We start from the raw sequence: 14282 nt of genomic DNA, 5'->3' as shown, positions 1-14282 counted from the left end.
CTGGTTCATCTTAGAAGGGATAATCATATGCTAATTCGAGCTCCTGTAAATTTACCGAATCCAAAATTTAATGAAACTTTGTTTTATATGGGTGACACTCTTGATATATTGAAGGGTCTAATATTAATACTTATACCAATCATCATAAACTTGCATGTGAGAGTATCAATATAAAAAATTGAGTACCTTTTCTAATATAGTACAAAATTCACGTTTTTGTTATTGAAAAAAAATGTGTACTTATCATTACTATTGAAAATAGCAATATTACTAATTTCATTCGTAGCACTTGTTTAGGACGCAACCCTTGTCATTCATTTATGTCGTGTGAATTTTCAGTCTTCACACACAGCTCTGTATGCCGCTTTTGTTGACAGAACCAGAATGAAGAAGCAACTAGAATGGATGAGTGTCATTTGTGAAGGAGATGAAATTTTTGCTTCGATTCTAGTCAGCCCTATAATGAAATATCCACTGGAATCCAAAACAATAATCATATCAATTAAAAGAATTACAATGAGTTGAAATAATAAGGTTTTAATTTAAAATAAATAATTACTTTCCTGTAAATAATCACCTATATGATCTCAACTTTTTGTAAATAAAACCCCCATAACGAGTGAATGGTGTGAAACTATTTGTTTTCTGTTTTGTTGGTGGGAAGAGAGTGATTCAAACGCTCCTTTCCACCAGGCTTTGTTGAGACATTGCCATACCATATCATTCCACACACAGCTATAAGCATCCCTATAACCACGTGAATATTAAGACCTTCCCTCCCAAAGAAAAAGAACCCCATTACCAAAACAAGTATGGTCTTCATGTGCCCTAGTACTTGAAAAGAGACAGCAGTGAATCTGCCAATGCAGATAAATTGACTAAGGTTCGTCCCAACTGCTATAGTGCATGACATAAATATGAACATCTGCAAAAGCCAACCCCAAAATTTTAGAAACTTGGTAGGTAAAGGCTGATACCAACCCACATACGACAATCAAAAGCAACAAAAGATAAATTTATAGTTCAATTTACTTCATTCTCGATTTTGTTCTGTAATGTTTGTATCATCTAAGTTATACACATTTAAATTATATTAAGACTAATCCTTCTATGAAAATCACCACATAAATCCCAAAGCTTCCAATGCTGAGGAAGTTTTTTAGCCATATACAATAAATTTAAAAATAATTTCAGGTAAGTCAAGCACATAAATAAGCATATTGTATATCTAAAGAAATGGGGCATTCTTAAACATAAAGGCATGCAAACAAGATCATATATATCATATGCATAATTATCTTATCTGCATACATTTGAAGGTGAAATCAATATCGATTTAACACACCAAGTCATCCATTATATGTACATCTATGTGAATCCACAGATGCATTTACTCACTTTCTCGGAGAAAACAAATCATCAAGGGTTTACACATTGAATCAATGGCATTGGGATTCTTTTTTGTGTTCCAGAACTTACCAAAGAACCTGAATTATAAGCAAATCTGTCAACTCTGTTGTTTGTCAACCAGTAGTCTAGAAAAGGGCCGACAAGAAGTAGTGATCCAGCCTGTGCAGGTGCTGTATGTCCCAATAGGTTGAAAGAACTTAGTGAATACTTCCTCTGAAGGAAATGGACATACTGCACATGAAAACATTGAAAATTCATTAAAAAAAAGACTCAGACTTCTTATAGAAATTTTTTTACAGAACAGAAGGGCTGATAGCTGAAATATGATAACATACATGATACTAGAATCTGCCTAAAATGCATTGATATATTTAAAGCATATAATGGAACACTTTTAAGATAGAGAAACTTCAAAATGTTTGTCATATTGCCTACAACTCTTCGTAATGTTGCCATGCAGAAGCATGAATTAGATTTAATTAAGATATTTTAAGTTTGAATTTTGAATTTTAAACAGAAGCAGTGTGTCGCATATAGTGGAACGTCACTCTTACATATTGTTGCAGAGAAGTGCTCCACACTGCTACAAAAGCAGCAACGAAACCTCTTGTGTTAACACTTACATCAGTAACAGTGCAAACACCAACACCCAAAAGAACGATACATATGCTGAGTTTCGTATCTCTAGAGTACTGAATCTTGTCGAAAACAATTTCCAAAAGGCACGATACAGGTATCATACTCAACTTAGCAATCTGCAAATGGTTAAAAAGAAATTTTAACTTCTGAATGCATTAATGGACAAATAGATAAATTCAACCCAACTCACCTGATAGAATCCAACTGAGTTCCACATTAGACTAACATTCATTCCAACAATGGAGAAGTTAGCAAATAAAACAAATTTTAAAAGCTCTGGAAAGGGTAAATGAGAAGGCTGGATGTATCCCAGCATCTTTAGTATGGATGTCATCAAAGTTGTAGTAACGAAATGAAGACCTGTTAATGTTGTAGCTGCAGCAGGCAAAGCCAAATCATATTTAAAAGTTTATAAGAAATTAAGTAAGAGCATCATAATGTATTTATTGGGACAAGATTGTTAAAATCTATGGAAACATTCAAAAATATTTTGTCAAATCTTAAATTATCCTTGAGTGTTTTCCTATTTCCTCATCTCTTAGGACTAATTAACATATTTTCACGTCTTAGTACGATACGTTTTCTTAATTAGTTAGAATTAGGACTAGTATAAATAAGGGTTAATATTTTATGAACATATCAAACAAATTTGTACATTGTAATACATAACAGTTAGTATATCCTTCCATTATATCTAAAATTCCATAATTCCAACAATGTAAGTAAGCCAAGAAAAGATATCATTAAAAATTGGAAAAGGAATTTACCAAAACTGAAACCGTAAGTGGCCATCAAAGCTTTGTTTACAATGATAATTCCAACAGAGGTGACAACATTGAACAGCCATGCAGCTGCATCCACTGATGCCTTCTTCTCGGACTTGCTAGCTGGAGCCATGTTCTTGTTTATCTTTCACAATTTAACTAGCTGTAATCTCTTCTAACTAGCCTCCATAGCATTCTGTTGATCCATTCAAATGATGTGCATTGGTCAGTCCATTGAAATAAACAAAGCCTGGTAAAGTGGAAAATACGAAATTATCATATTTAAAATAAAAATAATACAGATGGAAATGTGATCATTAAGAAGAACTATGATTGGACAACTTTCTGTGTAGAAAAAACAAAAATGCAACCTTAAGTCATCTAATGGGAATTAAAAGGATCAGAAACGAATAATGAACAACAACCAAAGGAATTGTATGCATCTCATCACCTTCAACACTAAGCCACGGATAATATTATTAATATTAATTGATAAAAGCATTGATGAATAACATCTAGTATCAACTTTGTTCACTTTCTGTTATGCCAGAATAGCCTACATTGATAGAAAGTTGACATGATGATAAAATGAGAATTACTAAGCCCTTAAGCTTAGAGTAGAGTATCAAATCAAGTTTATGAAATTAAAAAAAGTTATATGCTGCAGATACAGCGAACACTCAAAATCAGAAGACTTTGCACCTATGAAGCTCAGACACTCCTCTTAAGTGGCGTGTCGGTGTCCGACACTGACACTCGGATGACACTTGTAGAACACGTATCCGTAAAATGTCCAATTCAAAAAGTATTTGTTGGATTTCTGATAATTCTAGTACGGTTCTAACACAATTTTAAAAAGGAAAAATACATTAATTTTCTAAAACCTCAAACTTATTGTATAATTTTTTATTATAATTATAAAATTAAGAAACAAAGCATTTTGAACTAGTCATGAAAAACATCTTTCAGCTCCAAAAAATAATCTGGAACATACCTGTGCACATAAATCTTTATTGTCAATTTATATAATTCATAATTATATAATATATAGATTCGTATCCGTGTCGTATCAGTATCCAGTATCCGTGTCAATGCTAGATAGCTTTGCACATCTTTAATTTAAAGTTCAAAATAACCCACACCATCCCCTCTCAGAACCTTCAGTTCACATCAACCGTTCTCTCACCTAGAAATCATTGCTATTCTCATAAAATAATATTACCCTCTTTTCCCCGAAAGACTATAAAAAAAATTCCCCTTAGAGAATAGATTGACCAGCAAAAAGCAACTATACTTATGTATTGACTAACTAAGAAATGATAAAAATTAAGTGAATAAGAATCTTCACCAAAATCACGCCATGGTTTCTTTAAAGACAGGCCCAAATGGTATAGTCTTCAATTCATCCCACCATGATAATTCTTACATTTTAATATTAACATATGCAGATGTAGGTACAGAAATCGGCGAGAAATCAACGGAATGTGAAACGTTAAAAGCATCAGGACCAAACTCATTTCTATTTATTTACTATCTGTACATTAAACCCAGCTGAAGAATGATAAAGTGAACCACCCCGGTGAATAAAATAGATCTTGCATCCAAAGAAAGCTAACATTACATTTCTGTTCTAACCATGCATAGTAACAAACCCTAAAGTGATTCACTCGTTTTCTGGGCAGAAGGCATTATGATAGCCCGTCTGAATTGAATGAAATGTCAATTCCAATTTGGCTTTACTGGGTTACACTTGTCAAAACAAAACTCCTAAATTCACCATAATGACATATCATCAGAAACCAGTTCAAATAAATTGAACTCCAATACATCACCAAACGAACCCATAAAATTTGACAATGCAAAACAATTCTGCGTTCTGTGAAAAAAAATACAAAAGTAAATAAATTTAAAACTCCTATTTTTCATATCCTTAATAAACAGATCCCAAAAGGGGTCTCAGATCCAGAAGGGTGACACTAAAATTTTGTAAATGAGAACAATGCTTTCTAAAATAGAGATCATAATCAAACATGGGTAAGCTGATATTTTCCAAGTTTCAATTTTTGTAGTCCCCTTAAAAGAAGAACAATATAAGATTGAATGAATGAATTAAAATAAAATAAAAAATAAAGGGTAGAAGTTAAGAAGGATTGAGAATGTGAAGCAAAAATGGGTTGAAAAAGAAGAAACTAACCGTGAATAGAGAAGACATTGGGCGTTGGAATGAATGTAGTATTAAGGAAATGTGGGGAGAAAGGAATAGGAGATTGGAAAATGGAGTTTGCAGATTGGAGTAGGAGTGGCACGCGCTATGCACCCAAGAAAGAGGAGCATCATATGCATGTTATGTTATGCTTCTGAAGTATCCTTGTTGGTTTGGCTAAACATGCATGTTCTTTCTCAGATTTAGTTTCATTTTGGAACAAACACCAACACTGTAACTGCTTTCTTTTTCCTCCTTTTCTTAAACAATCACAATTATATTAAACCATACTATATTAACTCATTCTTTGTAGTTCACAAACATTTATAGATAAAACATTTAATATAAAAATACTTATTATTGATCTTTTTGTCCTATTACTTATTGTATATGTGAAAAATAAGAAAAATAAAAGAAGTAATGAATGAACTGTGTTTTAAAAAAATTTGACTAATTTTTGTAATTATCGTTTAAATAAGTGTAACTAGACGATATAATTTGTTAGTTAGACAAATTAATAAAAAAATTCACAAAGTGAGTTTAAAATTTTTTCCTTCTTTAAGTTAGTGCAATATAATAAGATAAGAAAGAAAAACTTACTCAAGATGTTTTTATAGTGTTTCATCTAATAGTGGAGACTATGTCCAATTCTCAAATAATTTTTTAAGTTCTCCTAGCAAACTAACGTTACAAGATACAATAGTATTATTTCAACTTGTAGTCACTCGTAACTAACTCGTAAGAGTATTGTTTGACAACAAGTTATTCTTAGTTAACATTAGTATTCTTAAGCAACAAGTAACTTCTGGCTTAACATGAACATTCTTTAAACAACAAGTCATTCATAACTTAACATAAGTATTTTTTAAACAACAAACCACTGCTAACTTAAGACAAAGAAATTGTTTGAGGTGATCAAAAGATTATAGGATTACCATCTTTTGACATTTACAAGGTTAAACACATTCCACTAATTCACTAAATAAACACAACAATGTTCTTACATGGTTATTTAGGACAAAAAAAGATGTTGGCAACGTTTTTAGAACTTTTACAAATCAAACCTATGCACTTTTTATTCTTGATGGATGACTTTATATAGGCACAAAAGAAATAGTCATTGAAAATCTTTTTCTGGTCGTTGAGCAAATTTAGACTTACTTGAATATCTTTCTTGCGTCTAATGATCTTGGACATAGAAGATGCATAAAACGTTATTCATGCTTGCATTAAATTCTCTTCTCTTCTTTAAGCAACATCCTCATAGTTAGATGTACTTATCTCTCCTTGGACAATTTTTTTTCTTGAACTTGTGTAAAACACAAAGTCGTACGAAGCAAATAGAGTTTTACAGGTTTGACAATGCTAGCATCAGGGAGTTGTTGAAGCAAAACAACTTTATCTCCTTTTGTAGGAGATATTTGATATGATATAAGCTTGAATGAATCTTCTCGGTTAGACGTAACAAATAGACATCTCCTACAACATAAAATAAGTTTACAAAATTCATGAAGTAATATGTTAGCTTAAGGTTATGCACATATCGTTTGAGCATCAATGAATGCTTTATACGGTGTAAAACAAGTATGCACTGTTTTATATGGTTTAACAGAAGAAACACATGTCTCTTACATGATTTGTTATTTTGACAAAGGATATCATCTTAAAGACGAAACATGACCATATTTTATATTTTGTTGTTTTTTTAGCACATAATCAAAGTTAGGTTGTTGGACCTTTCTTTAACAATATATAATTAAATGTGTTGATGAATTGATGTCGTTATTCCAAAAACTTTAAATTTGAATTCTAAATACACTAATGAGTAGCGGGAAATTATACTATTGGTTATAACAATCTTATTCAACTCAATCTTTTTCATAAAGATACATGTAGTATATAAAACAAACACCACCTACTAATAAAATGTCATTTTGACGTGTTAGAGCAAAAGTCAAATACATTATAGTTTTGATTAAGTTTTTAAATTAACAAGGCATGAAGATGTGTTCGATAAGACAAAGATCATACTAAATGAGTGCATAGTCTAACAGATGATAAGATCACTGGATGGACTACCAATTGCGTTTGATTAAAGATTGATAAAGACAAGATGATAAAATACAAACAAAGACTATAAGCTAACTTAAATATGAAATATTCCCGGAGTTTAAAGTTTTTCACTCAAAGAATATTTTCAACCTTTGTCACCAAGAGGGTTCGCACCTAACTAAAACATCATTTAAATATCTCTTAGAGTTAGAGCAGGGGCTGTAACATTCGTAAACTCTCCTAACACAAGTTTTCAACTTTGACCTAACTATCTATCATGTACAGTGTGCACTTTTACCATTGTTTGGTGTAAAAGGTTATGCTACTGAGGAAGATACTATAGTAATATAGGCTTTAAAACAAACAAAATTGGTTTCCCGAGGCGTGAGTAATTACTGTCCGTAAGGACTTATCCGCGGTGTATTGCCAAGTCCCCCAGGATACAACAGGAACTTTCCGGAGATTTCCGAGGATCAGAACTAGCAAGTTTCTCTTTAAAAGGGTAATACCCAAATAGAACCCAGAATTATTATAATAATGAAATAATGAGGAGAGAGAAATTGAAAAGGGAAAAATAGGGAAGGAAGAAGATGGTGAACGGAGGATTTGAAGAAGATGAAGTAGTGAGAGTGTGAGTTGCCTTTTCTGAAGAGGGGAACCCTTGTTTATATAGGGAAAAAGGTAACAACCCTAAACGGCCACTACCCACGTTCCAGCAGCCATTGGTGACGCGATTCTAGGTTCCAACGGCACAACTTCTTCAACCTCCGAAAATCCAACAAAGTGGAGGCGCAGAACTTCCAAGTCGTGCGGCACGATCCAAGGTGGGGAGGGCAACGTTAGCTTTTCAAACTTGGAGTCATTCTCCGCTTCACTCTACTTCCGTGATTTCCTCCAACATAAGCATCGAAAGATTAGGGTTTATCTTCATCTCTGTTTTTCTGTTTTATCTTCATCTCTGTTTTTCAGTTTATTTTGCAAAACTGATTCTGTTTACAACAATTCCCCACATTTTGCAAAAGATAAAACATAGAGATGACGAAAGAAAAGAATATTCTGGGTTCATCTAGGATGTAATGCATCAGATCTGGTATAGCAAGTTATATGAACCAGTCTTAGATTGATGAACGTAACACATAGTGTAGTTGGTGTAGCAAGCTATATGAACCAAGACACTTAGTATGTGTTAGAGGTTTATCAATCACAATACCCCCACATTACTTGCTGTTATCGCTGTGTTGCGCTACTAGGCCATGCGCGTGCCCGATATTCATGAATGCTATAGAGATCTTGCCAAGATCTCATGCAAGCGGCCCCACTTGACACTCATATAGGTGATTTCATCAAGTGTATGTTGCAAATCATACACCACCCATAGGGGATATGAAAATCATTTAAACTTTGTAAATCATTAAAACTCTTTTATCTCTGAATTTTAACCACAAGGTTTATCCTCTCGATAATGCAGTAACTAGCACTTTCACACACACCATAGGAATGGAAAAAATTGATTTAAAATCAATATGAGTGCTAGCAAAACTAACAAGTGACTTGTTTTTACCCATATGAACCTTATTCATGGGATCTCCAATCACAAAGGTTGGGTTTCCATCACTTGTTTGTTTGCAAGTGGCTTAAGTCCCATTCCCCTCGATGTTTCTAAAATCATTTTTCTCCCTAGGGGTTTTGTCAAAGGATCTGCCAGATTCTGTTCTGACTTGACATAGTCAATAGAAATCGTTCCACTCTTTAACAGCTGTTTCACCAAATTGTGTCTCAATTGTATATGTCTATTCTTTCCATTGTAGCTTTTATTTTTAGCTATAGCTATTGCCGATTGGCAATCACAATGCATTGATACAGATGGGGTTGGTTTCATTCCTAAAGGAATGTTTGCTAAGAAGTTTTTCAACCATTCAGCTTCACTACCAGCCATTTCTAGAGCAACAAACTCAGATTCCATTGTTGATCTTGCAATAATAGTTTGCTTGGCTGACCTCCATGTAACTGCACCACCCCCAAGTGTAAATACATAACCACTAGTGGATTTTGTCTCATTTGAATCAAAGATCCAGTTAACATCACTGTACCCTTCTGGCACAGCAGGAAATCCACTATATTTAATGGCATAATCCATTGTACCTCTCAAGTATTTCATGAGTCTCGCAAGAGCATCCCAATGATCCTGACTAGGACATTGAGTGTATCTACTCAATCTACCTACTGCATAAGCAATATTTGGTCTAGAGAAGCTCATTAAATGCAATAAGCTCCCAATTATCTGGGCATACTGAGTTTGAGAAATAGATTATCATCTGTTCTTTTTTAATTTAGAGTTAGCATCATAAGGGGTACTCACTGACTTAAAGTCATAGTAACCAAACTTCTTTAGAAGTTTCTCAGTGTATTTTTCTTGGGATAGTAATATACTATCTCCCTTCCTTATGATTTTAACTCCTAGAATCACATTTGCTTCACCCATGTCTTTCATCTCAAACTTAGATCCAAGAAACAATTTTGTTTGAAAAACTATATCATTGCATGTACCAAAAATTAGCATGTCATCCACATACAAACATATAATGACATATTCACCATTTTCAGATCTAGAATACACACATTTATCAGCATCATTGGTAGAAAAACCTTCACAAAGTAAAACATTATCAAGTTTTTCATGTCATTGTTTTGGTGCTTGTTTCAAACCATACAAAGATTTTAAAAGTTTGCATACTTTTTCCTTTTGACCTGGAACTACACATCCTTCAGGTTGAGTCATATAAATTTCCTCTTCTAATTCACCATTCATAAAAGCTGTTTTAACATCCATTTGGTGAATTACTAACTTATGGATAGATGCTAAGGCTAGCAAGACACAGATAGAGGAAATCCTAGTAACAGGTGCAAAAGTATCAAAGTAATCTATGTTATGTTTTTGAGTAAAACCTTTAACAACTAATCTTGCCTTATATTTCTCTATGGATCCATCAGGATGGTACTTCTTCTTAAAGATCCACTTACAACCAATGGGTTTTTCTCCTTTAGGCAGATCTACTAAGGTCCACATATTATTTTTCTTAATTGAATCAAGCTCAGTTTTAATGGCCTTATCCCAATGTTTAGCATCATGAGCACTAATAGCTTCTACAAAACTTATTGGATCATTCTCAACTAGATAAGTATAAAAGTCATCTCCAAAAGATGTTTCCTTTCTCTGTCTTTTACTTCTCCTAACATCCTCACTCAAGGTATCACTAGCACTATCTATAGGTTGTTCAGATGTACCACTACTCTTTAGAGGAAAGATGTGTTCAAAGAACTCAGCGTTTTTTGTCTCTACTATAGTTTTACGTTCAATTATATCACTATTAAGAACTAAAAACCTATAGGCAGCACTATGTTCTGCATATCCTAAGAACATACAATTAGTTGTTTTAGAGCCTATTTTCCTTTTCTTAGAATCGGGTAACATCACTTTAGCTAAACACCCCCACACTTCAGGTATTTCAGATTAGGTTGATAACCTTTCCACAACTCATAGGGTGTTTTACCAGTTTTCATATGTGGTATCCTATTTTGTAAAAAACACGCAGTAAGCAGAGATTCACCCCATAAATTATCAGGAGCATTAGAACTAATAAGCATAGCATTCATCATTTCTTTAAGAGTCCTATTTTTCCTTTCAGCCACTCCATTAGACTCAGGTGAATACGGTGGGGTTACTTCATGAATAATACCTTCTTTTACACAATAGTCATTAAATAAAACATATCCACCACCTCTATCTGATCTAATTCTCTTAATTTTCTTATTAAGTTGATTTTCTACTTCCGCTTTATAAGTTAAAAACATGTCAAAAGCTTCATCCTTATGTTTAATTAAATACACTTTGGTGTATCTAGAAAAACCATTTATAAAAGTTACAAAATAATTTTTATCACCTCTAGACATGGTTTGTTTTAAATCAGCAAGGTCAGTATGTATTAAACCAAGAATTTCAGTTTGACGTTCTACAGAGTGACATGTTTTCTTCGTTATTTTAGATTCTACGCATACATCACATTTACTACTTTGTTTGTCATGCATGTTGATTAATCCTAGTCGTTGCAATTTTATAACATACGAAGAATTCACATGTCCTAATCTAGGATGCCATATATCATACGAGTCAACAATATAAGCAGAAGATTTAGATTCATCCATAATCTCAGAAATGTTTAAGACAAAAAGGCCTTGATCACAATATCCCTTTCCCATAAAAACATTGTTTTTTGTCATAACAATCTTGTCAGATTCAAATGACACTTTAACCCCAACTTTGCTTAGTAATGCCACAGAGACCAAATTAACTCTAATTGATGGCACATGTAACACATCATTCAAAGCTAGAGTTTTACCAGATGTGAGCTTCAGAAGAACTTTTCCTTTTCCTAGGACAGGAGTTGTCCTGGAGTCACCGAGATATACTTGTTCTTCTCCATCCCCCACACTTGTGTAGGAGGTAAACACATTTCTGTTTGCACAAATGTGTCTGGTAGCCCCAGAGTCTACCACCCATTTGCTCACATTTGTCACAAGATTTACTTGTGAAACAACTGCCACAATTGTATCTTCTCCTTTGGCTAGATTTGCCTTAGGAGGATAGTTGTTTTTAGCCCTATGTCTGCACTGAGGTGCATGATGGTCTGGCTTTCCACAGACAAAACAATTATCCTTTTTCTTGAAAGTGGGGTTAGTTCCACTGGGACGAGAGAATTTGTTATTAGGTTTCTTTTTGTGATCAAATTTTTTCTCGTACCTTTTTGGAGCTGGTTTGTCTTCTATCACGTTTGCTTTGGCAGACAAAGCTTTGGTCTTTGCAGCAGCGCACTCCTTCCTGTTTGTGTCTTCGATGATGATGTGGGTGATCAGATCTGATAGAGACATTTGTTTCTGTCTGTGCTTCAGTTGTTGTTTGTAATCCGTCCAAAACTGCGGAAGCTTTTCGATCAAGAGTTCGGACACGAATTCATCCGGCAAGGTTATGCTTTCAGTTTTGATATCTTCAATCAGCTTGTGATATTCGTTTATTTGGATTTTGATGTCTTTGCCTTCGATCATCTCCCAGCGGTAGTAGTTTGCAATTACGAACCTTTGTCTGACGATGTCTTCGACAGTATATTTAAGGATAAGAGAATCCCAAATGTCTTTCGCATTCTTATAAGAAGCATAAACATCGAACAGATCGTTAGATAACACAATGAGTAAAGTGTGACGACATACCTTATTCGCATGGATCTAGTCGTCAACTTGTTTCGCAGCCGTGGTTGAGTCGGGTTTGGCAGTTGTAAGTGCATGAGCAACTTCGTACATGTCCAATAGGGTGGACACGCGTTCTTGCCAACGTCGAAAGTTTTGACCGGTGAAGACTTCAATTTTGGAGACGTCCGGAAATGGTTTCGCAAAAATGGTTTGCGTTGCGGAAACAACATTTGATGTTCCCGTAGTGGTGTTGTCGTTGTTGTTCGGATTTTCAGCCATAAGTCCTTACGATTGTAGTAATATAGGCTTTAAAACGAACAAAATTGGTTTCCCGAGCGTGAGTAATCACTGTCCGTAAGGACTTATCCGCGGTGTATTGTGCAAGTCCCCAGGATACAACAGGAACTTCCAGGAGATTTCCGAGGTTCAGAACTAGCAAGTTTCTCTTTAAAAGGGTAATACCCAAATAGAACCCAGAATTATTATAATAATAAAATAATGAGGAGAGAGAAATTGAAAAGGGAAAAATGGGGAAGGAAGAAGATGGTGAACGGAGGATTTGAAGAAGATGAAGTAGCGAGAGTGTGAGTTGCCTTTTCTGAAGAGGGGAACCCTTGTTTATATAGGGAAAAAGGTAGCAGCCCCAAACGGCCACTACCCACGTTCCAGCAGCCATTGGTGGCGCGATTCCAGGTTCCAACGACACAACTTCTTCAACCTCCGAAAATCCAGCAAAGTGGAGGCGCAGAACTTCCAAGTCGTGCGACACGATCCAAGGTGGGGAGGGCAACGTTAGCTTTTCAAACTTGGAGTCATTCTCCGCTTCACTCTACTTTCGTGATTTCCTCCAACAGAAGCATCGAAAGATTAGGGTTTATCTTCATCTTTGTTTTTTTGTTTTATCTTCATCTCTGTTTTTCAGTTTATTTTGCAAAACTGATTCTGTTTACAACAGATACGTACGGTTATTTATCAAAGATATTGCAAGAAAAAAAGAAATAAAATAAATATTGCATGCAATGCATTAAATGTTTATCAATGTTTAAAGTTCATTAGGCGATAATAGAAGGACAAAGACAACCAAGAGAGTTCAAAGCAACTTAACGGGTAGAAAAAGAATGCAACGACCACTTTTCCAAGCTTATATAAAGACATACTTCAAAGAGATGAAGAAGAGCCATATTTTTGCAAAATTTTGCCATTTACAATTCTCAATACAAAAAAGCTTTGTAAGAACATTGTTGTGTTCAACCCAACAAACTAGGAGAGTGAACTTAAACCATTTTATATGTCTAATCATCTTGCCTACATTTTACAGTAGCCCAGTTAAATACCTAATTGAATATTCATCAAAAGGTGGAGCAATTTTCTTCAAACTCAGAGCGAGGATCAAGGTCGACTTTAACGTCATCTGTGGGAACTTGAGACATATATTTGATATTGTTGCATACTTGATCATTGCTTTTTTCTTGATCTGTATTACGTTCCTTTGGAAGGTCCATGTCCTCATGAATTATCATAGTAACATGAGTTTTTACTGAATAAGGGACGTCTTTAAGGTTTAGAGCATAACATTTTTTTTTTCGTTTTTGGATCTACCTTGACTGTGATAACCATTCCATTTTAACTTGGAAAATTCATTGCCATGTATTGTGTTAAACCAATGGCTCCCAGTTGGTTGAGAATTCTCCTACCAGTGAGTTCTTCGACCAATGAGAGCTCTGTAGGAAGTATCAACCTCCACTAAAATGTATTGAACAGTAAGAGTTTGATGGCGTGCCAAATGTTGTCAACAAATCCTCTAGTGTGTGCTTGCTCTCTCGTATCCCAACAAATGATTCATATACAAGTAGATGAAACAGGAGGGGATGTCAAGATTTTGAAAAAAAGATCAGTATAGGACGTCAGTTGAGCCTTCTTGGTCAATGATCACCTTTCTAACTCACCAATTTGTTATAGTGGTTATAACGACA

At 34.4% G+C, this 14282-nt stretch overlaps 1 protein-coding gene across 3 annotated transcripts; it reads right to left on the bottom strand.

Annotated features, from left to right (window-relative positions):
• Positions 1-108: 108 nt before the first annotated feature.
• Positions 109-5252, bottom strand: LOC137830021 (UDP-rhamnose/UDP-galactose transporter 5-like). 3 transcript variants are annotated; one of them, XR_011084130.1, is made up of 7 exons: positions 5008-5252; positions 2817-3009; positions 2240-2424; positions 1965-2165; positions 1480-1641; positions 578-925; positions 109-474 (listed from the first exon to the last, which is right to left on the bottom strand). XR_011084130.1 is itself a non-coding variant. In XM_068637101.1 (6 exons), the coding sequence occupies exons 2-6, from the start codon at positions 2944-2946 to the stop codon at positions 635-637; spliced, it is 969 nt and encodes a 322-aa protein (XP_068493202.1). In that variant the 5' UTR covers positions 2947-3063; positions 5008-5191; the 3' UTR covers positions 476-634. The 3 variants fall into 3 exon arrangements, 1 of the variants encoding a protein (XP_068493202.1); XR_011084129.1 differs by having other exon boundaries at positions 2817-3063; positions 5008-5191; XM_068637101.1 differs by lacking the exon at positions 109-474 and having other exon boundaries at positions 476-925; positions 2817-3063; positions 5008-5191.
• Positions 5253-14282: the final 9030 nt, after the last annotated feature.

This window comes from Phaseolus vulgaris, chromosome 7 (genome assembly GCF_000499845.2).
Source record: "Phaseolus vulgaris cultivar G19833 chromosome 7, P. vulgaris v2.0, whole genome shotgun sequence".
Taxonomy (NCBI): domain Eukaryota; kingdom Viridiplantae; phylum Streptophyta; class Magnoliopsida; order Fabales; family Fabaceae; genus Phaseolus; species Phaseolus vulgaris.
Note: the sequence above shows the minus strand (reverse complement) of the source record. Positions and strands in the feature narration are given on the sequence as shown.

Bases quoted from the DNA above. Each gene is read 5' to 3' on its own strand.
- LOC137830021 (XM_068637101.1), bottom strand. From the start codon at position 2,946: ATGGCTCCAGCTAGCAAGTCCGAGAAGAAGGCATCAGTGGATGCAGCT. The intron at 2,166-2,239 runs GTGAGTTGGGTT...AACCATTTGCAG, and splicing joins ACTCAGTTGGATTCTATCAG to ATTGCTAAGTTGAGTATGAT. The intron at 926-1,479 runs GTAAGTTCTGGA...TGGCTTTTGCAG, and splicing joins CTTATAATTCAGGTTCTTTG to ATGTTCATATTTATGTCATG.